This window comes from Drosophila arizonae, chromosome 4, assembly GCF_054131065.1.
Source record: "Drosophila arizonae isolate 15081-1271.41 chromosome 4, UAZ_ARI_1.0, whole genome shotgun sequence".
NCBI classification, from domain to species: domain Eukaryota; kingdom Metazoa; phylum Arthropoda; class Insecta; order Diptera; family Drosophilidae; genus Drosophila; species Drosophila arizonae.
In genome coordinates this window covers 110,349-133,988 of record NC_142924.1, presented here as the reverse complement: position 1 = coordinate 133,988, position 23,640 = coordinate 110,349, and the positions used below count along the sequence as shown (strand labels likewise).

The 23,640-nt window shown below is 38.4% G+C and overlaps 7 protein-coding genes across 13 annotated transcripts; 3 read left to right on the top strand and 4 right to left on the bottom strand.

Moving 5' to 3' along the window:
• Positions 1–39: 39 nt before the first annotated feature.
• On the bottom strand, positions 40–4,248 carry Strump (WASH complex subunit strump). Of its 2 annotated transcripts, XM_089466805.1 has the most exons (8): positions 4,221–4,248; positions 3,883–3,985; positions 3,726–3,828; positions 3,468–3,659; positions 2,183–3,412; positions 742–2,126; positions 310–681; positions 40–245 (listed from the first exon to the last, which is right to left on the bottom strand). In XM_089466805.1, the coding sequence occupies exons 1-8, from the start codon at positions 4,231–4,233 to the stop codon at positions 92–94; spliced, it is 3,552 nt and encodes a 1,183-aa protein (XP_089322931.1). In that variant the 5' UTR covers positions 4,234–4,248; the 3' UTR covers positions 40–91. The 2 variants fall into 2 exon arrangements, with proteins under 2 accessions (XP_089322931.1, XP_017863549.1); XM_018008060.2 differs by lacking the exon at positions 4,221–4,248 and having other exon boundaries at positions 3,883–4,033.
• A 53-nt stretch (positions 4,249–4,301) lies between these two features.
• dre4 (SPT16 homolog, facilitates chromatin remodeling subunit dre4) lies at positions 4,302–9,605 on the top strand. 2 transcript variants are annotated; one of them, XM_018008061.2, is made up of 9 exons: positions 4,302–4,528; positions 4,789–5,052; positions 5,113–5,412; positions 5,471–6,651; positions 6,711–7,577; positions 7,635–7,903; positions 7,957–8,104; positions 8,214–8,321; positions 9,176–9,605. In XM_018008061.2, the coding sequence occupies exons 1-9, from the start codon at positions 4,460–4,462 to the stop codon at positions 9,330–9,332; spliced, it is 3,363 nt and encodes a 1,120-aa protein (XP_017863550.1). In that variant the 5' UTR covers positions 4,302–4,459; the 3' UTR covers positions 9,333–9,605. The 2 variants fall into 2 exon arrangements, with proteins under 2 accessions (XP_017863550.1, XP_017863551.1); XM_018008062.2 differs by lacking the exon at positions 8,214–8,321 and having other exon boundaries at positions 4,303–4,528.
• LOC108612453 (uncharacterized) lies at positions 7,736–12,264 on the bottom strand. The gene is made up of 2 exons (XM_018005337.2): positions 11,126–12,264; positions 7,736–11,041 (listed from the first exon to the last, which is right to left on the bottom strand). Exons 1-2 carry the CDS (start codon positions 11,169–11,171, stop codon positions 9,636–9,638), a joined length of 1,452 nt encoding a protein of 483 aa, XP_017860826.2. The 5' UTR covers positions 11,172–12,264; the 3' UTR covers positions 7,736–9,635.
• A 133-nt stretch (positions 12,265–12,397) lies between these two features.
• LOC108614581 (transmembrane protein 134) lies at positions 12,398–15,483 on the bottom strand. Its single transcript, XM_018008758.2, has 2 exons — positions 15,041–15,483; positions 12,398–13,832 (listed from the first exon to the last, which is right to left on the bottom strand). Exons 1-2 carry the CDS (start codon positions 15,217–15,219, stop codon positions 13,484–13,486), a joined length of 528 nt encoding a protein of 175 aa, XP_017864247.1. The 5' UTR covers positions 15,220–15,483; the 3' UTR covers positions 12,398–13,483.
• A 202-nt stretch (positions 15,484–15,685) lies between these two features.
• Positions 15,686–17,961, top strand: HBS1 (translation elongation factor EF-1alpha (GTPase) HBS1). Its single transcript, XM_018008757.2, has one exon. The coding sequence runs from the start codon at positions 15,863–15,865 to the stop codon at positions 17,873–17,875; it is 2,013 nt and encodes a 670-aa protein (XP_017864246.1). The 5' UTR covers positions 15,686–15,862; the 3' UTR covers positions 17,876–17,961.
• A 197-nt stretch (positions 17,962–18,158) lies between these two features.
• On the top strand, positions 18,159–20,196 carry Rap1 (RAS oncogene family member Rap1). Of its 4 annotated transcripts, none has more exons than XM_089466824.1 (2): positions 18,159–18,402; positions 18,873–20,196. In XM_089466824.1, the coding sequence occupies exon 2, from the start codon at positions 19,573–19,575 to the stop codon at positions 20,125–20,127; it is 555 nt and encodes a 184-aa protein (XP_089322950.1). In that variant the 5' UTR covers positions 18,159–18,402; positions 18,873–19,572; the 3' UTR covers positions 20,128–20,196. The 4 variants fall into 4 exon arrangements, with proteins under 4 accessions (XP_089322950.1, XP_089322951.1, XP_089322952.1 ...); XM_089466825.1 differs by lacking the exon at positions 18,159–18,402 and adding an exon at positions 18,410–18,556; XM_089466826.1 differs by lacking the exon at positions 18,159–18,402 and adding an exon at positions 18,639–18,702.
• Positions 20,197–20,272: 76 nt separating this feature from the next.
• Positions 20,273–23,553, bottom strand: LOC108614696 (CUE domain-containing protein 1). Of its 2 annotated transcripts, none has more exons than XM_018008924.2 (2): positions 23,259–23,553; positions 20,273–23,146 (listed from the first exon to the last, which is right to left on the bottom strand). In XM_018008924.2, exons 1-2 carry the CDS (start codon positions 23,421–23,423, stop codon positions 22,337–22,339), a joined length of 975 nt encoding a protein of 324 aa, XP_017864413.1. In that variant the 5' UTR covers positions 23,424–23,553; the 3' UTR covers positions 20,273–22,336. The 2 variants fall into 2 exon arrangements, with proteins under 2 accessions (XP_017864413.1, XP_017864415.1); XM_018008926.2 differs by having other exon boundaries at positions 20,273–23,098; positions 23,259–23,548.
• Positions 23,554–23,640: the final 87 nt, after the last annotated feature.

The following is a 23,640-nucleotide window of genomic DNA, read 5'->3' as shown; positions in this document are numbered from 1 at the left end:
CGTGTTTGATTATTTTTAACGCACACAAAGAAAAAACACTTATATTTGTGTATATATTTATCAAAATCAAAATTTATTTTAGAGTTGAATGTTACTTTACAGGGGTTGATAAATAATGAAACTCGCTTAAAAGCATATTAGGTACACGCTGCTCCAGGACACTAAGCGGTAAACCAGCCATACGTACGAAAGTCTGCAGGAAGTGCAGCATAGTAATAACATCTGCACCCAATACCTCCTTATCTCTATAAAAGCAATAGGATTCGCAAAATTAAATATTCATCAAAATCTCACAACGTTTATACTCACAGTAGTTGTGCTTCGGCCACAGTTACAACATACTGGCACAAATAGGAGATATACAGCGTTTTAACATTCTTGTGAAATTGTTGAAGTACTGTTAGTAGTCCCAGAATTAAGGGCACACAATCAATGACATCTTTAGCAGACTTTGGAAGTAAACAGTCCGTATTTGCAGAATGCTGCAAGCGACCCACATGCGCAATGGTAAAGAGGAACAGAAATAAGGACATATTGTGCGAATTTTTGGGGGTCATAAAGATCTGCTCCAGAGGATCATAGTTGCCCGTATACTGAAGTATTTCTTGCAGCTCGGTAAGCATGCTCATGCCCTGCTCATTGTACAGTTTCATATTAGACGACAGTTCCAGCAACAAGGCCCTGTAAATTAGGGAACGATTAAGCAAACTCTTCAAGCTCAGATTTATCCACCCGATTTACCGATTCAGTGTTTCTGTTGTATTCTCCAGCAACTTGGCATCACACTTGCTGCTAAAACTTAGCTCGCCGGCAATATGCTGGCGCAGCAGCTGTTTATGTCCAATAGAAAGCATCCAGTCGAGGAGTGTGGGCCACACCTTTAGCCAACGTTGTGTATAGCTTTGATAATATTTAAGCGGGTGTTTGGCCACTTCACTGGGAAAGTCACGGGATTCTAGCTCCTTGGTCAGACTGTTCAGCGCATCACACCACATTCGATCCGTATTTAAATTCTTTTGCAGTCTGCCCATATAACGCTTCAACTCATCTGCCAGCATGTGCGCATAGAGCCTCTCCAGGCCCACCATCCCTGCCGGTGCCATAGCCTCGCGTAGCACGTGGAAAAAACCGGAACCAGGTAGAAGCTGTTGGTGCGGTGCACGTTTGTCATACCACGTGCACTTTAAATCTAAATAAATCGTTTGCTTTGGTTCCGTGCAACGTAATATTTCGTTTGCGAGACGCCCAATGAAATTGTCCGATTTGGTAGCATCTCCCTGCAATGGTTTAAAGTTTGGTATTGGTATTGTTTGAGACTGGAAGCGGGATTGCCATTCCTGCACTTTGTTGCGCAAAAAGCAATTGCATTCCTTTTCCACATTGTAATTAATAATGCGCTGCGATTCTTCTAACAATATACGCAGGCCCTGTACACGCAAATAGTCTTCGATATACTCAAAGGAGCGGCGATAACCCTCGATTGTCTTAGCCAGCGCTTGGAGCTTCTCCTGGAGCAACTGCACAGACGTCTTGTTCTTCTCTGGCGTAAATATAAGGCCTAAATTGTAGGCGTTAGCCAAGTGGTTGACAAATTCCTTACGTATACCATCTTCAAGCAGCTGTTTGGGATCTAGCTCAATGACGCCCACCAAAGTTGTTTTCATCATTAGTATACCTTTGGTAAATACTGCAATGGAATTGGTGAGCTGCGCCACCTTCGCACGCTCTTCGAACTGCGCATATTCGCGTATCTTATCCTTACTAAGACGTGTTGGAAACTCTTTAATGGCATTAGTTAACAGCTGTATTATTCTTGCCAGAATGCTAAACATTGTCTCCGGCACAATCTGAAGCACACGTCGCAAAAAGTTCGCTAGCTCTGTGCTGTAATAGTTAGATACAGAGATCAGATCCTCGCTTTTGGCTTGGTTGATTCGCATCAGGGGCACCTCCAGCGTGCTGGCCAGCTTCAGGAACACAGCTCGTATACTAATGACAGCGCGTGGCAAGGCTTTAATGTGATTCTGCATGATCACAATGAAATCTCGCTGCAGTAAGCACCAGGCGTAGCTGAAATCGCTAATCATCTGAATGTGTATCTCGATATCTTCCTTGAGGTTGATTAACTATGAGATATATGTACAAATTATTAAATTATATCTAAGGCTTATCATAACCCTACCTGTGCCATCTGATTTAGTAGATCGCGAGTTTCCTCCAACTGCTGCTTGACCAGCATATTTGCATGTAAATTGTGATATTCCTGGACTTCGTCCAATGCCTGCATTGCTTGTATGATCAGTCGTCCCGATTTTTGGGGTTTACCGACCTCCAGTCTTTGTAGACGATGAGCTATCTGACCAAACCATTGCTGTAGATGAGGATTCGCTTCCATTTTGGTCAATGGTCGTGATCCCCCAAAGGCTTCACTTAATTGTCTCAGATATTGAATTGCAGCATCCCGATTGTGCGTCCATCGTTGCTCGCGATTGTTTTGAAGCTCAGCCAACAGCTCCCTAACATTCAGCTCTAATTCGCCACAACCCAGCAAAAGGTGGTAGAGCATGCCAGGATCAAATTCGAGTGCAGAAAGTAATTTTTGATGTAGTTGCGCTAATGTCGCCTGGTTAAAGATGATAAGTACGGCGGGTCGTGTGTGAAGGCAATACCAACGTAACAGCACATTAGCTTGTCGCATCAACACAATTATCTGATTGGCATGCTCCAGTACGAAGACATCATCCAAGACACCTTCACGTACAATCTCTCCGATTTTTTGAAGCGTTTTATTCATCTGTTCGCGCTTCTGCTGGCAGAGTGGTTCAAGTGAACTACGTGTAACTACATTGGCCACAGCTGTGCTAGCGGCCTTGAAGCATGACCAGGCATCAATTAAGTTTACAGTGATACCCATATAAATGGAAAGTGTCCAGTTATCGTTGAAGAACTTGTCCACAATCTCACGCATTTGAGCACTTTGGGTGTGCAGCACTTGGGGCGCGAAGTAAAGGCAAACGTAGAGCATCACAGCCTGAGTCGATAATGCTGTGGTTCGATGCGTTGGATGTGGATAGATGGCCAGCTGGTTGTAAATGTCGTCGCAGCGCAAGCGAACCAAAACTAAATCTATAAAATTAGTATCGAAGCGAAAACGCGCAAAGTAAGACTCTGGATAGCTGGGCACAGACACTATTTTGTTCACTGGCAGCATCGCCTGGTTCTGTGTCGGCTGTACAAAACCCGTGGAGCGCAACAGTAGACAAACATCATGAATGTTGCTATCATCGCCGCTGGGTGTGGCATCACCTCCACTATAGCGATAATAGGCAATCAAAAGACGCTCCCGCACATCACCAGGAATATGTAAATCCAAGACGAGCAAAATTACGCCGTACAAGTATAGCGATTCGCACTGCAAACCAAGACTTACTTTAAGGACCAAATTTTTATCATTAAATTTCACTCACCAATAACTGTTTACCCTCCTCATCCTGCAGCACCGTCTCCAGCGTTTGTTGTATATAATAACCACTATTTAGCTCTTCTATATACTGCTGCAAATCTGTAGCATAATGATGTATACTCTGAAAGGCCAGGTAGAAGCGTGTTATTAGCTGAAGGTGATTTGTGCGAGTTTCCAAGTCCAAGTCGCTGAGCTCCTATATATAGATTATATATACTATATAGATTAAATATTATGTTGGCGATATTGTCCATACACTTACCGGACTACCCTCTATCTTCTTTTCATGTGCTTCAGCTACCTTGAAGTAGCTAAAGTCTAATATAATATCCGCATATTTCTGTTTATCAGCTGCGTTTTGCAACCTACGATGCGCAAAAAAATTAATTGAACTCAAAATTGTCCTTTACCAAGCTTACCGATAAATACTAGGAACATATTCTTTAAGTCGCAGTATTTCTGCAATTATGGAGTTGCCCACAGAGACAATATTAAGTAAATTTTGTCCGCATGCATTATTTTCTGAAAGAAACTCGCTCATTTTTATAAAAAAAAAAAAAAAAGCTCAAAAGCTCATACAAACAGCTGATTGAAATTTACGCCTTTAAATTAGACCGAAGGCAATCGTTATTCCTAACGTAAATTATCACGGGTCTATTCAAATTAACACTTAATCGTCAATTAGAACGCTGTGTTAAAAGTTTAAATAATCAGCTTTTTTTATAATAATAATATTTATATGTAAATCAGTTATTACTTTCAAAATACATTATTTCATAAATTCAGCATGTATTACACAGCACTGTTCGATTGCAATCAAATATCGGACTCGATAATATGAAGTGCTTTTCGTTAACACGTGAATGTCCACGCGTTGGCCGCCGCGCATTTTTTTTTTGCAAACCGCCCGTCTGGCGGAATTTACGCTATAAATTTGTTTAATTCTTAAGTAAGACGGATAACATATTATCAACGCATTAAGTTTTGGCTGACAAAATGTCGAGCTTTGTCATAGATAAAGAATCATTTGTTCGTCGAATTAAACGGTTATATACAGAATGGAAGGTAAGGAATCTCACTCTCTGTTTCTCTGTCTGCCGGGCCCACAATTCATAAATATTTATTAAGATTTTCGGGTCCCCGTTGATTGTAACGCCCGATAATGTAATGAAATTACGCCTTAATAAAGTATGGCTACCGAATATTGTAAAATTGTTGGTCATATCTGGCAAAATAGAAAACAAAACAATTCCAAAAGCAATTTAGGTTAGAACGCATGATTTTTAATTTCTTTATAATGCAAAATTCCCAAATTTATTCAACAGACGCCCAGTGCTGGACACGACAATGTGCTCAGCAATTTGGACTGCATCATGAGCGTAGTTGGTGTCGATGAGGATGTCATTTATTCAAAGTCCATGGCATTGCAGCTTTGGCTGCTTGGCTACGAACTGACCGACACAATTTCAGTTTTTGCCTCAGACGCCATATACTTTCTGACTAGCAAAAAGAAAATTGAGTTCCTTAAGCAGGCACAAAATATCAGTGAAGAAGGTGTACCGGAGATCAAGTTACTCGTGCGGGATCGTGTAAGTCTTGCATGTAAGCCTTGTACTATCTAGAATTCTTATCAAATTTTATCTCAATAGAACGACAAAGATCAGGCAAACTTTGAGAAGCTAATTACAGCAATGCAGAACTCGAAGAAGGGCAAACGTTTGGGTGTTTTCACTAAGGATGCTTTTCCTGGCGAATTCAGCGAATCTTGGAAAAAGTTTTTGACTGCTGCCAAGTTTGAGCATGTCGACATTAGTACTATAATTGCTTACTTAATGTGCCCCAAAGACGAGTCAGAGATCAACAATATACGTAAAGCATCGCTGGTTTCCATGGAAATATTCAACAAGTATCTTAAAGATGAAATAATGGACATCATCGATTCGGATAGGGTAGGCTGTACCACAACCAAATTTCATCCAATTGCATATTTATATTTATTATTTGCAGAAAGTTAAGCACACAAAGCTGGCGGACGGCTGCGAGGCAGCTATAGCAGACAAAAAATACACAAGCGGCTTAGATCCACGACTGCTTGACATGGCGTATCCTCCAATTATTCAATCTGGTGGCGCTTATAGCCTAAAATTTTCGGCAGCTGCTGATAAAAATCATTTGCACTTTGGGGTGATTGTGTGCTCGCTGGGCGCGCGCTACAAATCCTATTGCTCCAATATTTCGCGTACGTTTTTGGTTAATCCCACGGAGGCGATGCAGGAGAACTACACGTTTCTGGTAAATGTACAAGAGGAGATACTCAAACTACTTATCCCCGACGCCAAGCTCTGTGAGGTATACGATAAGACACTTGCATATGTAAAAAAGGAAAAGCCGAGTATGGTTGAGAATCTAACCAAGAGCTTTGGATTTGCCATGGGTCTGGAATTCCGTGAGAACTCAATCGTAATTGGTCCTAAGTGTCAGGCGCTTATCAAAAAGAACATGGTCTTCAATCTGCACGTGGGCATTTCGAATTTATCCAATCCCGATGCCACTGATAAGGAAGGAAAAACCTATGCGTTGTTCATAGGTGACACTGTGCTGGTGGGAGATCAGGGTCCAGCCAGTGTAATGACCCCTTCCAAGAAAAAAATCAAGAACGTGGGTATTTTCATTAAGGATGATGACGACGAAGAGGAAGATACGGATGATAAGAAGGCCGCTAAGGCGGATCAAGGAACCGAAATATTAGGTCGCAGCAAGCGCAATGCTGTGCTCGAGTCCAAGCTGCGCAATGAGATCAACACCGAAGAGAAACGCAAGGAACACCAACGTGAACTAGCTCAACAACTCAACGAACGGGCACGGGAACGTTTGGCCAAGCAGGGCAATTCTAAGGAAGTGGAGAAAGTGCGCAAGAATACAGTATCTTACAAGTCCATGAGCCAAATACCTCGTGAACCAGAAGTTAAGGAGCTAAAATTGTATGTGGACAAAAAATATGAGACAGTCATTATGCCAGTGTTTGGCATTCAGGTGCCCTTTCACATATCCACAATTAAGAATATATCTCAGTCTGTGGAGGGTGAGTATACGTATCTGCGCATTAATTTTTTCCATCCTGGCGCCACAATGGGACGTAACGAAGGCGGACTTTATCCACAACCAGAGGCAACCTTTGTCAAGGAAGTGTAAGTAAAAAACGTACTCTCTTTGATCAGTTAATTGTATATTGTATTCTCAATTGCAGCACCTATCGCAGCTCGAACGTGAAGGAACATGGAGAAGTAGCAGCTCCATCTGCCAATCTGAACAATGCGTTCCGTTTGATTAAGGAGGTGCAGAAACGTTTCAAAACTCGTGAGGCTGAGGAGCGTGAAAAAGAGGATTTGGTTAAACAAGATACGCTCATATTGTCACAAAACAAGGGTAATCCTAAGTTAAAGGATTTGTACATTCGACCCAATATTGTAACAAAACGTATGACGGGCAGCTTGGAGGCACATACTAATGGATTTCGCTACATCTCTGTGCGCGGCGATAAGGTGGACATTCTCTACAATAACATAAAGAGCGCCTTCTTTCAGCCTTGTGATGGTGAAATGATTATACTGCTTCATTTTCATTTGAAATATGCAATTATGTTTGGAAAAAAGAAACATGTGGATGTACAGTTCTATACGGAGGTTGGAGAAATTACCACAGATTTGGGCAAGCACCAGCATATGCACGATCGTGACGATTTAGCTGCCGAGCAAGCCGAACGTGAGCTCCGTCACAAGCTTAAAACGGCGTTCAAAAGCTTTTGCGAAAAGGTTGAGGCGATGACCAAGGCACAAGTCGAATTCGATACGCCGTTCCGTGAATTGGGTTTCCCTGGTGCGCCTTTCCGCAGCACTGTTACGCTGCAGCCAACATCTGGGTCGCTGGTCAATCTTACCGAATGGCCACCATTTGTAATCACTCTGGACGATGTGGAGCTGGTGCATTTTGAGCGCGTTCAGTTCCATTTACGTAATTTTGACATGATCTTTGTGTTCAAGGAGTACAACAAAAAGGTGGCAATGGTGAATGCAATACCTATGAATATGCTAGATCACGTCAAGGAATGGTTGAAGTGAGTGATGTCTAAATTTACCTCATATATCTTTTACCCAACCTATTGTGCTTATAGTTCTTGCGACATACGCTACTCGGAAGGCGTGCAATCGCTCAACTGGCAGAAGATTATGAAGACCATTACAGATGATCCTGAAGGATTTTTCGAACAAGGCGGCTGGACATTTCTGGATCCCGAATCAGGCAGCGAGGATGAAAACGAATCAGCTGAATCAGAAGAGGATGAAGCGTATAATCCAACAGATGCTGAATCGGACGATGAAACCGATGAAGATGATTCCGAGTACTCGGAAGCCTCAGAGGATGAAAGCGATGATAGTGATGGTATATTGAATAAATGACTTATCGAATTTCATTTATATATGCTTAACTTCCAGAGCTGGGCTCCGATGAAGAATCTGGTAAGGATTGGTCAGACTTGGAGCGTGAGGCTGCAGAAGAAGATCGCAATAATGATTACAACACCGACGATAAACGGAACGGAAAATTCGATGCAAAGAAACATGGCAAAAGCTCGAAGCACAGGTAAGCTGAGCTCCAAGGACATCCACTATTCATATATATACTTTTTTTTTTAAATCCTCTCTCTCTTCTCCAATTTGTTTAATTACTATACTTGTTCACGCAAAAACAGTCGTCGCGAGCGCGAGGAGCAGCGATCGTCGAACAGTAAAAAGCATAAGTCGAATTCCTCCTCCTCACATTTAAAATCCTCCAGCTCCAAACATGGCAGCTCATCTAGGTTTGTTAACGTATTCACACACGCACGCCAAACGAATTTACATACACATATTTTACACGCACAACATTTATAAAGCACTTTTCAATTTAATTATTCGATCCAACAAAGATCATACGCAATTGGCTTCAAATTGAATTATTTTTGGAATTTATTTATGAAGTAATTCAGAGTATTAATCGGGCTAGCAATGTTAAAACTTTAACTAACTAAATGGAATTTCTGATAACTTTCTAAAAAGCAATTGGAACTTATGCTTTAAATAGTGTATTTTGGAGATAGATGTAGAGACTTATTACTGATACATGTATATGCTTAGATTAGAATTAAAAATTGGTAGAAAAAAACTTGCAAGTTTCTTTATCTTAGACAAAGATTGGTATATCAACCATGAGATATAATTGTATGAAATGAGCAATTAGAGGCTGGCAATAGCAATCAGCAAAACATATATTTAAATTAGTTCATTTAATACAAATATAAGAATGTATGGAGACTTTTAATTTGGTGCTTTTTAAGAATATGGAAAAGTATTAAAAATTCGATGCTTCTAAGGGTGTATTATATTACTGTTATTATTATATAATCCAAGTTCCTGTTAATAAAAAATTAATTGCTTTTGACTAACCAAAAGGAGTTTAAGAACTTTCTTTAAAGCGTCGTTCTTTGATTACGTACCAAATTTTATTTTTTAGGTAGATCGCGCAATTAAATGTTTTGTTTTTTTCTTATAGAATATAAAATCTACTTCATAAACTATGCAAAATTCTGTTCAAAATTTTACCTAATGAAGTCTGTTCAACTACCGAATACATTCGTTTTAATTTGTAAATAATATGATTACTCTCTTTTCAAAGCCCATCGAAATCGTCTAAGGATAAATATCATAATCGGGACAAGCATCATTCCTCCTCATCGTCGGGGCATAAAAATAGCAGCAAGGATAAGGATCGCAAACGTTCACGTGAAGACAGTCGAGACAATGGCCACAAATCGAAGAAATCACGACGTTAACCATACACACAACCAGCGGTAGTTGAGATAGACACAAACTACCCACACATACAAATACACACTAGACACAAACACTCAAAACAGTCAAAACAAATACATCCATTTTGTAAATTTTTGGAGACACACACACACCTGCCACTTTCCATGCAAAATTTTCCTTGCTGTATTTAACTGTTAACCTAACCTATTTCACCGCGAACTTTATACCTCTCTTCTGCGTCTATTGCATCATTTATAAAAACTGTAATACGAATTAAATAATTATAATGCGTATATAGATTTGTCTATGTAGTTATCGTAGTGTTATTTGTTCCAGCTTCCCAAAAGATGACGATAACCATGCACGTCATAGCTGTCACGTCTGCGACTCGAGCGCAACTCCTGCTCCGGCTCTCGTTTCGGGTGGGCATTTGGACTGGTCACAGCTGCTACAGTTCCTCGTCTGCGAGTTGAATCAAACATGTTTCGTGTCTTGTTGATGGGATAGCGCATTTTGTTCTTGAGCCATGTTGTGAAGGCGCGTTCATTATCTTGCATTTTCTTAAGTTCATGTTCGTTTCGATTCAGCGTCTGTTCCATGGCATTGCGTTGCTTGCGTCGCAGCTGTTGCTCACGTTGCTGCAGCTGCCTTGCACTCAGCCCATACTCGGACATATAGCCTGTGTAACGAGGTAACTTCTCTTTCTGCAGTGCATGACGGTGCTCACAACAGAGCTTATAGTTTTTCTTAAGATCCGGCACGTTTGCAACTGTAGATGCTGCTATCGGTGTGGCTCTGGGGCGACGGCGAAAACTAAAGCGGCGGGCATTAAAGAATGTCTTGGTGTTGGTACTGGTGCTCAGGTTTTGCTCTGCGCCGTCTTCTTTTTTGTAATATACGCTGTGTTCGTCCAGCTCAAAATCTTCGGGTATATAACTGGCCACAATAACGGAGAGGTCATCCTCTTGTACATCCTCATTCACATTGTTGGTTCCAGTTAGACGACTAATCTGCTCCTGCCCTCGAACATCTAATGTTTTATACAAACTTTTATATGCTTGTCGCAGCTTGATGCGCGCCTCGTTCACAACGCGCTCATCTTCCTCGCAATCGGACTCAGTTAGCAAATTGGTTAAACTCCTCTGGTCCAACTCCTCTTCCATATACTCATTATTCAAATCGAATGTGTTCTGACGTGTTACGCGGAGTTTTTGTGTGTCTCTGGCAAGCGTCTCTGTAGCAGCCGTCAGATCATCCTCATCCACGCCAGAGAAGTCATCGTCCCCGTAGTCCATGCTGGCAGGCAGAACGGCTGGAGCAGATTGTTTGCTTTGACTGTTGCTGTTTTCTACTTCTGTAAGATCTAAAATTTCCTCGCATATTTCCTCCTCCAAATCTGGCTTTGCTGCATTCTGCTCCATATCCATCTTCGTTAGTTCATTTGTAGGCTCCTCCTCGATCGGTGCAAATCGCTCGCGTTCGGTTTGAAGCGTCAGCTCCGCCAACTTCTGCAACATCTCAGAGGACGGACTATACTGTTCTTCCTGGGTTGACTGCTGCTGTACGGGCTCGTAATTTTCTAGATTGAGTGCAAAGGTTACCTTACGGTTGGGGGCAATGCTGCCACTTAGCTGACCGACATTATCATCATCTTCGTACAGCGAAAATAGCTGTTTGTTGGCCTCCTTAATCTTGTCTACAATGTTATACTCGTTCACAGGCTTCAGGACTGCATAATAATCCAACATAAGCGGCATATTAGTACTCAACCCAACTCTGTTGTGCGAGTTAAGTCGACTCCTTTTCTACTTACAGTAAACTTCGCAATCGTCATCCGACTCTGCCTCCGGATCATACATCTCTGACTCAATTCGATACGAATTTTCGCAACTCGATTGCGTGGATTATTATTTTTAGATTAGATTTATGTGCTTAAGACGGTAAAATTTTCCATTTCGTGCTATTGAACGCTTTTACGCGCAGAGCACGAGACAAGAACCCATTAATGCAGAAAAGGGCCTATCAAAAGGTCTAAGGAACTTAGGTGTTTATGCATACACCAGATACCCTGTCTACACCTCCTGCTGAGGATATGTTTATTAATATCATATGTCTATTGCCGTTGCCAAGCCCCGACTAGACCAGCTTATCGTGCCGGCGGCTAGCGCTGTTTGGTCGATGCCTGGTGACAACTTGTCTTGGTGGAGGCCTAGGTATACTCAACTGGCTAATACCCTAGAACATTCCACTTAATGTCACTTGCTGAATAAAACTTAGAATTGCATTTATGCTTGTTCTGGACCAAGTTGAACAATATGAAATAATCAATCTTTAAGACTTACCGAATCATTATGAGATACCAGATGTTAGATTGACTCCGCAAATATTTGTACTAGTGAAAGAGCGCTCAGTCGAGTCTAAGAAATTTTGAATAACCGTTTGCCAGTGATAGCATACATACTACCAAATAAATTATAGCTCCCTTTACTGAAAAGTTTAAAAAATATTGCACTTTTAATATACCATTCACGCATACTTCATAAAGGACAAGGTATCATAATAATAGATTCGTTTGACTGGTAATTTCATGCACTTTATTTCATTGGGGTTTACTCAGTCAACCACATTTAAAGCTTAATAGCTAATCATTAAAGTCAAATTCAAAGTCGAGCAACGGTTAATATAAAACATAAACTACAAAAATGCACCTGACTTATCTGATTTTCTTGCAGTACATTATTGAGCAACACATACGAGACAATGTAGTTAATGCTTATCTTACTAATCAAGAAGCTTTCAAATGCTAACTAAATAAATTGAGAAACTTTTGCTAAGCACAAAGTTCTGTCAAGTATATAAGTTATAGCTAATTTTGTACGTATTTGAAATATGAGGGTATTCCAAATTGCATTAAATATACTTCAAACCCTCTAATACAAAAAAAAAAAAAAAAAAAAAAAAAAAACAGGAATGAAAATAATACATAAATTTCGAAACAAAATATAAAACAAATTAGAAATTAGAAATTAGAAAAAAAAATTTTTAAATATATTTCAATATGCATTATAATTAAAACCCAACAATATGTGAAAAAAATAAAGCAAATTTTAATTCATTTTTAGTAAACGTAAAAATTCCGTATATAATTACAAAAAAATAATAATTTACATTATAATTGTGCCTTAATTTTTGTATATATGAAGTTTTTCAGTTTTTTAAATTAATGTGTTTTTTTTACAACCGCATTTATCATACTTAAAAAATTATAACATTAAAAACTAAACGGCGAAATGTAATAAGAAATTCATAAAAAACTTTGGCTCACTATTATGTGATGTCTGATAAGTGTGTGAATTTATGCCAGTAAATTATGTGTATAATTTCATTAAAGGACGGGTAGAATTGTTTTAGGTTAGAAGATTGACGCATTGTATAGCTTATAAAACGCATATATTGCTACTCACTTACATTACTAATAAATTTCTTTTGGTTTAAAGGAATTCTCAATACAGTTGTTTGTTAAATAATTATCATAAGCAATGCACTGTGCTCTCTGAATGATTATACAAACTAAGTTGCATTCTATATATATATATATATATTAATTAAAATAATATATAGATTCGTGTTTGAAAAATCATAAACCTTTCGTTAGCTTCTTTGCGCAGGGAGCGCAGCTACAATTTAGTTTGCAATTTTTTTTCTTATGCAATTAAATTTTAGTAAATTACAGCTTACATAATTTTGTAACACTAAGTCGGGCTCAACATACAAAGTCTTTCGTTTTTGATGTCATTTTAAATAAATTTCTAATGTGTCTGTGTGTAATAGTGTTTTTATACGTATCTTTTACACTTTGAGGGTATACCAAACATTTTTCTTTCGAGTATAACAAAATTTGTTTTAATACATAGAAGGATAGAATTCGATTTAAGGGTTTTTGTTTTATTTTTTTTTTTTTAGGTTTGAGTTTATCTATTGTAAGTTGTTGAGAACATACAAATATATAACATATTCAGTTAATTATACACATATATATATATATATATATATATATATATATATATATATGTGTGTAGAATGCTGTCCGGGAGGCTTCTCTGCTGATTCAAATTGGATCAACCAATGCAACATAAATTTTTATTTATTTAATTCTGTTAAGAATCTGACTTTATGTAAACAGGGGCAAGTGATAAAAATCAAACCCTCGATATCCCTTAGCCGCCAGCCATATGTAGACAACATGATATGCGCCTGGTATAAAGCAAATGAGTCCAGCAACAAAAAAGACAACACCCTGTGATGTATTGTGTGGATCAGCGATGGCAAAGGTTCCCATTACAAATAACCCAGTGCCCACGACGAGCAACGTAAAGGCAGCTAGGACAGTGCGCCAATTTTCGCGCACCTTTGGATGCCGCCAGCAGTATGTATTCGTTTCCTCTGTGGGCAGATTGCCATATTCCTGTATTAGGGAATCACTGTCACGCGACGTTGTGTCTTCGGCATACTTGTAGCCCCTGAAAATTGAGAACCGAAGAAAATAAGTATTATAAAACGAGTTAAAATTTATTTTACATCTAAATGAAGCTACAAAAAGTCAGATATTGCAATTTGTATATGTAGTTGTATACAACAGAACCTCGTTTGATTGGACATATCTGGTTCCTAGTCATTTACTGCATTTTGTCATATTTTGCCCACTTATGAGCAATAATTTTGTTTACATATAATGGGCCTTTAAGGTGTACATGCTTTTAAGGCTTTCCCATAATAAATGATACTGATGATAATGATAAATAAAATTTCGTGACTAAGAGGACAACACTGCTCGAAATCATTCGTAATCATATTTCTCCCGGACAACCGTTCATCATTCAATTGTAGGTTGCACTGTACTGATAATAAAATTGTGCATATGTATATATGTATGTTCACATTGATGTACTCAACAGCAATGAAGTCGAACAAGTGCAGCCTGTTGCTTCGACCGCAACCGAAGGCCAGTCTCAAATCTTGGTGTTGGATGTCGTGTGGTTGGATAGTCTGCCATAATCTCCATAATTATGTACTGCTTTAGCTACTTGAGTTGTGCCTTGAGACGCGACATGCATGCATAATGGACCACCAATGCAATAGTGGCTACAGAAGAGCAGCAACAAATTGTAAATATTATTTATATGAATCAAGCACGCACGCGCTTATTTCAGCGTACCTACACACACACATGTAACTGCAAGTTTTATGGAAAGCTACGAGAAGTTTTGTAGTTGGTTTAGCAAACAGCTGCTTTAAAACTTAAAATTATTGTATATCATTTTTATGATTGCCTAGTAAAATAAAGCCGAGCTTTAAAATGATTCTTAGTCAGCAATAATACAATTTTCAAAAGCAACTGCTTGCGAGGTGGTTGAAACAGTGTTAAAAATAAACTGAGAAAAACTACATAGAAAATTGTTGTGCTTATATAGAAGGATTTGTATACATATAATATACAGTCAATAGAGCTTCTACTGTACTGCCCAATAAAAAGTTTTGAAATTTTAAATTGTCTAAATATGTATATACACGATGCAAGATTACTTATTGTAAAGGGTGTCTGGCACGACTCCATGGGCAAATGATGTCAACAACTGTCAAGCAACTGCTACCCACTCAAAGACTCAAAACAAGAATCAGTACCATTATTACCAGTTGCAGCGGTGAGAGGAACTCGTTTCGAACTTACTTCGGATCCTGTATGCGTATGGATACATCTTCGGTGGAGCGACCTTGTTTGGCACTGCCACTAACGCCGCCGCGCATTGGCGTAGATATCACTGTGGAGCCATAAACACGTATCGCCTCCTCTTCTTCTTCCTCAAACGCGTCATGTATGGAGAAGCCCCGAGCACCGTTGTTGTACATACTGTTTCTTCTTGCTGCTGTTGTTTTCTTTAATCTTTGTTGTTATTGTAAATAAATATAAATAGACCTTCGATTTGTTCACAATAACTGAAGACTCGAAGAACGAGCGCTTACTGCTGCGTCGCCAGCATTTTTCGGCACAGTGATACGCGTGTTGTTAACCTTTATTATTTTTGGTTACTTCGTAATGATTTTCAGTGTTTTTCTTAATATTTTCGAGACACAAAAGATAGTGTTTAGGGAGGAGAAGAATGGGTAGTCTAGTGATGCGCAAAACAGGGAATAACAGAAGTATCGCTAAAAATATCAGTCAAGTAATCGCTGGCAGCGCAACTTTGAGCCGATGCTGTTACTCTAGTCCAATCCAACCGTCAAAAATATACATAGAAATAGTATTCATATTTTATAAATCTTTCCTCAAAAATATAAGCCATTCACAGTGAAAGTATAAGTAACAATTTCTTTACTATTCCTACATATCCTGCTATAGCATATAAACTTGTGTTGCCAGATAGTTTACTAAACAAAATATGGTAGCTCCATTACATTAGCCAGTGCTTTCAGTCTCTGCAATTCAACGAAATTCTATTTTACTCTTTCAATAATTGTGAAATTTAACTGAATTTTTAAAATAAACTTCAAGATGTCACGACACAGAATTGTGCGCGGAATGGACTACAACGACGAGTACGATGGTTACGATGACGTCTATGGCCATTCTGTTGACGACGATTGCGTTTCGCCCACGGATCAGCAATGGCTTTTTGACCGGACTCGTGGACAACACAGTATGTCAGCGTTTATAAAGAAGAATAAGAATATTCAGGAGGAAGCAGAGGACGACGAAGATTACGATGAGGAGGACGAGGAATATCAAAAGGCTCGCAGAGATTCGGAAAATTTTCAAATGCCGGAGCTGGATGATACAGCGCAGGCGAAGCTCAGTTCTTGTGTGGATGAAGTGAGAAGTGTGGTGGGGGATGCAGTCTCTGAGCGCCGCATTGTTGAGACTTCTATGCGTTTCGACTACGACATACAGAAAATACTCGATGAAATACTAAACGAGGAGACAAAAAATAAAGACAAGGGCAAGCGTCCGCCAAAGTTGAAACTAAATACGACGCCAGCTGCAAAGACTATAACAGCGCCTAAGCCTACGCCCACGAAGATCACTCTCTCCACAGTGAAGGAGGCCAGACGTGGTTTTGACGTCGCCTCACCCAAAGCGCCAGCGTCACCAAATGTGTCTGGTCGGAATACGCCTACCGAAGTAGGTGACGAGGCAGGACGTTGTACTAATGTCATATTCAAAGTTTCCAAGGATCAGGCACAGCGTAATACCCAGCAGTTATACGATCAGGAGCGCTCCTCACAAAAGAGTCAAATACACATGATTGTTATTGGACACGTTGACGCAGGCAAAAGCACTCTGATGGGCCATTTGCTTTATGACACGGGAAATGTTTCACAGCGATTAATGCACAAGCACGAGCAGGAGTCAAAGAAACTGGGTAAGCAGAGCTTCATGTACGCCTGGGTGCTAGATGAAACAGGCGAAGAGCGTGCCCGTGGCATTACTATGGATGTTGGCCAGTCACGCATAGAGACAAAAACAAAAATTGTGACGCTGCTCGATGCGCCTGGGCACAAAGATTTTATACCCAACATGATATCAGGAGCAACGCAAGCGGATGTGGCGCTTCTTGTCGTTGACGCGACACGTGGTGAATTTGAATCTGGATTTGAATTGGGTGGGCAGACCCGGGAACATGCTATACTTGTTCGCTCGCTGGGTGTTAATCAGTTGGGCGTGGTAATCAATAAGTTAGATACAGTGGGCTGGTCCAAGGAGCGTTTTCTAGAGATCGTTCATAAACTGAAATCTTTTCTAAAGCAGGCTGGATTCAAGGAATCTGATGTCAGTTTTACGCCTTGTTCCGGTTTAACGGGCGAAAATCTCACAAAAAGTGCTCAAGAGCCAGGTCTAAAAGCCTGGTACGACGGACCGCATCTTCTGGATGTTATTGAACACTTTAAGGTACCCGAACGCGCGGTTAACCGGCCATTTAGGATGTCCGTAACGGATATCTATAAGGGTACAGGATCTGGATTTTGTATTTCGGGTCGTATTGAGACGGGTGCACTCTGTGTCAACGATAAGGTGCTGGTAGGTGCTAGCCGAGAACAGGCACAGGTCAAATCCTTGAGCATTGATGACCTAACTCAGACCAGTGCATTTGCCGGCGATCAGATCTCCGTAACACTAGGCGGCGTTGATATGAACAACATTACTGTGGGCTGTATTATATATGATCCACAAATGCCAATCCCTGTCACCACCCGATTTCAATGTCGTATAATCGTATTCAATGTAAAAGTGCCAATTACAATAGGGTATCCGGTACTGCTCCATCACCAGTCACTGATCGAGCCAGCTGTTGTCTGCAAGCTGACTGCATCCATTCACAAAAGTACCGGCGAGGTGATGAAGAAGAAGCCTCGTTGTCTCGGACAGAATTCGTGTGCTCTGGTCGAATTGGAGACCTCGCGTGCTATTTGTATTGAAAGATATTCCGATTATAAGGAACTTGGGCGCGTTATGTTGCGCGTTGCAGGCGTCACAATAGCTGCCGGAATGGTCACTAAAATTCGCTGAGTGCTTGCTATCTACGAATACGAAATTTTAGTTAATCTTATTATTTGTTGTAAATAAATAAAAGCTAAGTTTATAAAACCCCACTAGCTGGTATAACTATCATTTTATTTCACAATCTTGCGAGCCTTATTAAGAGCCTTAATTGGATAAAATAAGCAAAAAATTTTTATCTTAATGTAATCAAATCAAGTATTAGGCAAAAAATTCGTTTAATGTTGCCATTTCTAGTTAAATTTATCGGTCAGTGCTGCCACTCGTCCAGTGTGTCGCGACGAATGGCAACGTTGAAAATGAATCACTTTCAAGCGTGCGAGCGAGCGAGCAAGCAAGCAGAAGCGCGTAAGCCGAAAAAGAGTTATCTGTTTACCTTATAATTAAATACTGTTATCAATAAAAAAATTGCATATTTCCCGAGCAGTAGCAAAGTATCTTGCACGCGCATACATATATCGGAATAATCAATCGGAAATCGTGTGAAATCTGCTTAGACAACAACACAGAGCTTCTTTGTGCGCAGCGCTAACGAGGTAAAACTCCGAGTAGAGTTACCGTATGCCTGACATGCGGGTGATTGCTGTTGCCTCCCCTGCTCCATTAATTAAGTTTGTGTGTGTTCCAATAAAATAATTTATGAAGCACGTTCTACGTGCAATTGTCAGTATTGTGCTATGGCTATTAAAGGTATTTTTTTATTGAACAAAAACGAAAATTGACTTGCATGCTACAAGTGTGCAAATTGCTAGGCGCTTAACAGTCTCCATCATAGCCGCTAGACAACTCTGAAAATGAATCATTAAAATGTTGAGGGTAGAGCGCAATTTCGCTGAGTGAGCGAGGAGAACATTTCGAGTTCATTATAATAAAAGAAAAGAAACGAAACGAATGAATGTGCAGTACATTCCGAAAAGCAAACACTAACATACCATATACTAAAAAAAAACGATTTTATACTGAAACCTATTTTAAAATACAACTATTGCTTTCTTACATTCCACAGTGCATACAAACAAACACATACACACACATTGAGTACTCTGCAAACATTGTTGCACAGCAACAGCAACGGCAACCGCAGATAGCAGCAGAAATTTCTGTAGTAAAACGGAAGTTGTTGTCGTAGTCAGCTTCGCGGAAGAAGCACGAATAGAGGCTAGTGCTAACGTAATTTTTCTCCAAAGCAACAATTTGACGACATTTAAAAAAAAACGCACCTTTGCTACCTGAGCAAAGTAAACGCAAGCGAAAGAGCGCGAGAGGAAGAGAGAAATAACTCTCATACAGCTAGAGTTCTTCGATGGCACAAAGGTTATCAGCAATAACAAAGAATAGTAACAGTAGCAACAACAATAAAAACAACTGCTTTCAGCAATAACTGCACCTGCAACTCAAAAGCAATCGCCGAACAACGCCTAAAAAACAAGTTATATAGATATATATGTTATTCAGAGAGAGGGAGACAGAACGATACACATAAGCAACAACAATAATAATAATAACAGCCGCTGCAACAACAACTGAACCGAACCACCTCGTAACCCGCCTACGCCAGAAAGTAATAGCGCCTGGTTTAAAGTAACCCCCTATATATATATATATATATATATATATATATATATATATAATCTTATAAATATTATATATATATTATATATATATATATATATATATTAATAGTAGTTTAAAAACACAAAAACACAATGCGTGAATATAAAATTGTTGTGTTGGGCAGCGGCGGCGTTGGAAAGTCCGCATTAACCGTACAATTTGTGCAATGCATTTTTGTTGAAAAATATGATCCTACAATTGAGGACAGCTATCGCAAGCAAGTCGAAGTAGATGGTCAGCAATGTATGCTAGAAATTTTAGATACCGCAGGCACGGAACAGTTTACAGCCATGCGAGATCTTTATATGAAGAATGGACAAGGCTTTGTACTCGTCTATTCAATAACGGCACAATCGACGTTTAATGATCTGCAGGATCTGCGAGAGCAAATTCTACGCGTAAAGGATACCGATGATGTACCGATGGTTTTGGTTGGCAATAAATGCGATCTTGAGGAAGAACGAGTCGTGGGCAAGGATTTGGGCAAAAGTTTGGCAAATCAATTCAATTGCGCGTTTATGGAGACGTCAGCCAAAGCCAAAGTAAATGTGAATGATATTTTCTACGATTTGGTCCGGCAGATAAATAAGAAGTCTCCCGAAAAGAAACAAAAGAAACCGAAAAAGTCCCTATGTGTTCTGCTATAAGACTTAAAAAAAAAAGAAAATAAATAAATAAAATAAATAAATAAAAAATAAAATAAACAAAAAAAAAAACTAAAGCAAAATGAGTAACGAGTAAAAAGTAAATATTTAAACAGCATACAATTCACCTCCCCCCCCCACAAAAAAAAAAAAAAAATTGGCAAAATTTCAATAACCAAGATATACAAAATATAAGTAAAAGCTGATTAAACTGACAATGTTTTTCACTGTGCAAAGATTTTTTAATTATTACTATATTCTACTATTATAATTATATATTATATTTTGCTGATTAACAAATATAAATAGAATTCGTTTTGAGACGATTTTCTTTTAAACAAACAAATAAAAAACATTAAGGGAAAGCATTCGTAAATGAAAACATTCGCATATATTTTTCTGTTTTGAATCCTGTTTGATTTGAAACACAAACAAAGCTACAATAAATATACATGTATACAACAACAACTTATCTATATACATAGAAACACATATAAAATCGTTCTTAACAAATTAAATAATAACAAAGCAGATTTAAATGATAATCAAATTTAAGCTATAATGTCTAAATTTAAATTCGATTGTATGCCTAAAAAAAAATCACATATTTTTAAAAAATATTGTATGCAAATGAGATGTCAAAATGTTGCAAACAAAACAGAAAACCCATTATTAGTAATTAGTTTAAAGCAAATTTAAAAATAATTGTTTAAAAATGATCAATTCCTGTGTAAGTAAAATCTAAAGAAATACAAATTTAAAATAAATCACACATTCATGACAAACATTTATAAATATCCAATAATCCAAAAGCTATATATATGTATATATAGCGATAATGCAAAACTTACATTTTTGTTTGCAATTTCAAGATAATAAAAAAAAAAAAAAACATTTAAATCATATAAATCCCAAAACGAACTAAATATATGAAAATAAAATAAAGAAAATAAGCAAAATGATACAAATAATTAATATGCCCTAACATTAAATTAAAAAGAGAAACAACTAAGATACTGTACACACACATAAGAAAATCCAACGTGTATCCACAATAAATATATTACGTTATAATAAAAATTAAAAAATAAATAAATAAATATACTTTTAAATATTTTTTTAAAATCATATATATATATATATATATATATATATATATATGATTTAAAACAAAATATTTAAAAGTAAAACAAAAATTAAATAAATTCATGTAAGAAATAAAAAATGCGTTTTTTATAACACATTCGAGTCATTATTTCTGTTTTTCATTTCGTAAATAATGGTTCCTGTATTTTATTCTTGGAATATGAATATAATTTGTTATAATACAAGTACAAGTAAATTACAATCAAATAGTTCAAATATTTGCATAACCATCAAAATATCTATGGATATACATATATAGTGGGGTTATACAGAGTAATATCATTAATTTGATATGGACATTGATTACCGCTGAAATTTATATATTTTTAATTTAATTTTGTATTATTATTCTCTTTTTTTCTTTAATACAACAATAGAAGCCAACTAGCAAGTATTTAATGATTATATAATAACTTTTGTTTTTAAAATTTTAAGATTTTTGGTATAGTATAGCACAAATGCATATTTTTCAACCGTACATAAAATATGTGTTTTTTTTTTATGACTAGTTTTTTCGAATTTCATCAAGGGCTTGTACATAAGTTTTTCTATATGTTTATTTTTTTTTTTTTTTAAGTCTTTTTGCGCTGCTTGAAAATTCTTTAATTAACCCATTAAGAATCAGTCCAGCTATCAATAAGCTCTTGGTTAAAGAACTATCAGCAAAAAAATTACGAATAAAACTTAATTAATGCTAATTTGGCAACAACGAAAATTGGCAAATCAATAATAATATATAAAGTATTTAATATGTAATAGTCGAAAACAAATTATTGCACTGGGGATTTGTGTTTTGAAAATTGCACTTTAGGTTATTACACGAAATTTAAAACTAGAATTATATATATTAAATATATGTAACGATGTAACGCAGCGAGATTTTAGATTTCGTTAGATTCTGGCATGAAGATTACTACGTAAGATGTGTTCAGAATACGATTTACCTTATGTCTGTTGTAAAGATCTTGCACGTATGGTACAATTGAAATAATATAATGCGATATACTATATATGTAAGATAACAATCAATGGAGCCCTAGAGTTATCTATTTTTATATCTTTAGCTCTATTTGCGCAACTGTAATTGACCCTGGGGTTGGACCTGGATCTGTTGCTGCTGGTGTGACTGTTGCTGCTGTTGTTGAGATTGTTGCTGTTGTTGATTATGATCCTCATCGTCGCTATGCTCCTCACGCAGCGGCAACGAATCGATTTGCTTGGCGGTTGTTACTTTTTTATTGCGCTGCCAGGTGAAAACACGCGCCATTTGTAGAAACTTTTTACGGGACATTTTTCCCATGTTCTTGAGTCGCTCCTGGAAGGGCGCATCATCTTCGCCCTTGGCCTTGCCGCTCTGCTCCTTCTCCAGTGCACTCATAAAGTCCTGATTCCATCGCAGCTGGTTCATAAACTCCTCATTCTGTAGCATCAGGGCGAACTGTTCATCGGGCAACTCGAAATCTTGCTGACCGCCAGAGGGCGCCACGCGCAGAAATCCAGGTGGCAGGACACCTAATATAGAAGGACTCCAATTCCTGCTATTGTTGGACAATCCGACGGTGTGACTGATGTTGCGCTTGGTGGGCGTATTAATGGCGTTGCTGCCACTACCCTTAGTTGAAGCTCCGAACGGACGTTGTTTGGGCGAAGCGCCCGTATTGTGATGATTCGGCGAAGCTGTTGTTGTGCTCAGTAATTGCGTATGTCCAGCACTTGAGGTAACGGCTGGGAGTGTGTTTTCTGGGTCGCCATCTGTAGCGTCGATGATTATTGGCTGCTGATGATTGCGTCGCAGCTCTCTGTCCGTGTCGCTAAGATTAATGAGACTCTGTTGTGGGGAGACATTAGCATCCAGTTCATTGCGCAGTTTTTCGTTCTAATCACACATGCAGTTAGTATTAGTTAGTAAACTCTTAGTATACACAAGCAAACATACACACACACGCACAAACTTTCACGCACGCACATTGGCATATGTATGTATGTACCTGGTTGTCAGTTGACATAGCGAGTAGTTGGTCAATTGTTTGATCCACTGCACCCAAATTGGCCCGCAACACAGCTTCTATCACTTCACGGTCAATGTCCGGGAACATCTTTTTGAAGTCAGCCATAGCCTGGGAAAATTCCAGCTGCAACGTTGATGTAGCCATGATGATTTTCTTATTTTTAATTTTTCATCCCCCCTCCCCCTTTTATTGCACCAGCTGAATAGCCGATAGTAGAGCTGTGTATACGATAACTACTCGTTACAGGTATTTTTCAATAAAAAGTAACGTTAGTTACAGTAAAAAGACTGTATTAGCTAAGAAATGAAATTGCTTTTAAATCTGTTTAAAGTTACATATAAAAATAAATATGTTTCAAGAT

What these genes read in the sequence shown, in the direction of transcription:
- Strump (XM_018008060.2), bottom strand. Translation starts at nt 4,004, where the DNA reads ATGAGCGAGTTTCTTTCAGAAAATAATGCATGCGGACAAAATTTACTT. An exon ending in TATGTTCCTAGTATTTATCG is followed by an intron (nt 3,829 to 3,882) that starts GTAAGCTTGGTA and finishes TGCGCATCGTAG; the next exon opens with GTTGCAAAACGCAGCTGATA. An exon ending in GTGGCCGAAGCACAACTACT is followed by an intron (nt 246 to 309) that starts GTGAGTATAAAC and finishes TTGCTTTTATAG; the next exon opens with AGATAAGGAGGTATTGGGTG.
- dre4 (XM_018008061.2), top strand. Translation starts at nt 4,460, where the DNA reads ATGTCGAGCTTTGTCATAGATAAAGAATCATTTGTTCGTCGAATTAAA. An exon ending in GGTTATATACAGAATGGAAG is followed by an intron (nt 4,529 to 4,788) that starts GTAAGGAATCTC and finishes TTTATTCAACAG; the next exon opens with ACGCCCAGTGCTGGACACGA. An exon ending in CACGTCAAGGAATGGTTGAA is followed by an intron (nt 7,578 to 7,634) that starts GTGAGTGATGTC and finishes TTGTGCTTATAG; the next exon opens with TTCTTGCGACATACGCTACT.
- LOC108612453 (XM_018005337.2), bottom strand. Translation starts at nt 11,171, where the DNA reads ATGTATGATCCGGAGGCAGAGTCGGATGACGATTGCGAAGTTTACT. An exon ending in TGACGATTGCGAAGTTTACT is followed by an intron (nt 11,042 to 11,125) that starts GTAAGTAGAAAA and finishes ATTATTATGCAG; the next exon opens with TCCTGAAGCCTGTGAACGAG.
- LOC108614581 (XM_018008758.2), bottom strand. Translation starts at nt 15,219, where the DNA reads ATGTACAACAACGGTGCTCGGGGCTTCTCCATACATGACGCGTTTGAG. An exon ending in ATACGCATACAGGATCCGAA is followed by an intron (nt 13,833 to 15,040) that starts GTAAGTTCGAAA and finishes CTCAATTTTCAG; the next exon opens with GGGCTACAAGTATGCCGAAG.
- HBS1 (XM_018008757.2), top strand. Translation starts at nt 15,863, where the DNA reads ATGTCACGACACAGAATTGTGCGCGGAATGGACTACAACGACGAGTAC.
- Rap1 (XM_089466824.1), top strand. Translation starts at nt 19,573, where the DNA reads ATGCGTGAATATAAAATTGTTGTGTTGGGCAGCGGCGGCGTTGGAAAG.
- LOC108614696 (XM_018008924.2), bottom strand. Translation starts at nt 23,423, where the DNA reads ATGGCTACATCAACGTTGCAGCTGGAATTTTCCCAGGCTATGGCTGAC. An exon ending in CTATGTCAACTGACAACCAG is followed by an intron (nt 23,147 to 23,258) that starts GTACATACATAC and finishes ATGTGTGATTAG; the next exon opens with AACGAAAAACTGCGCAATGA.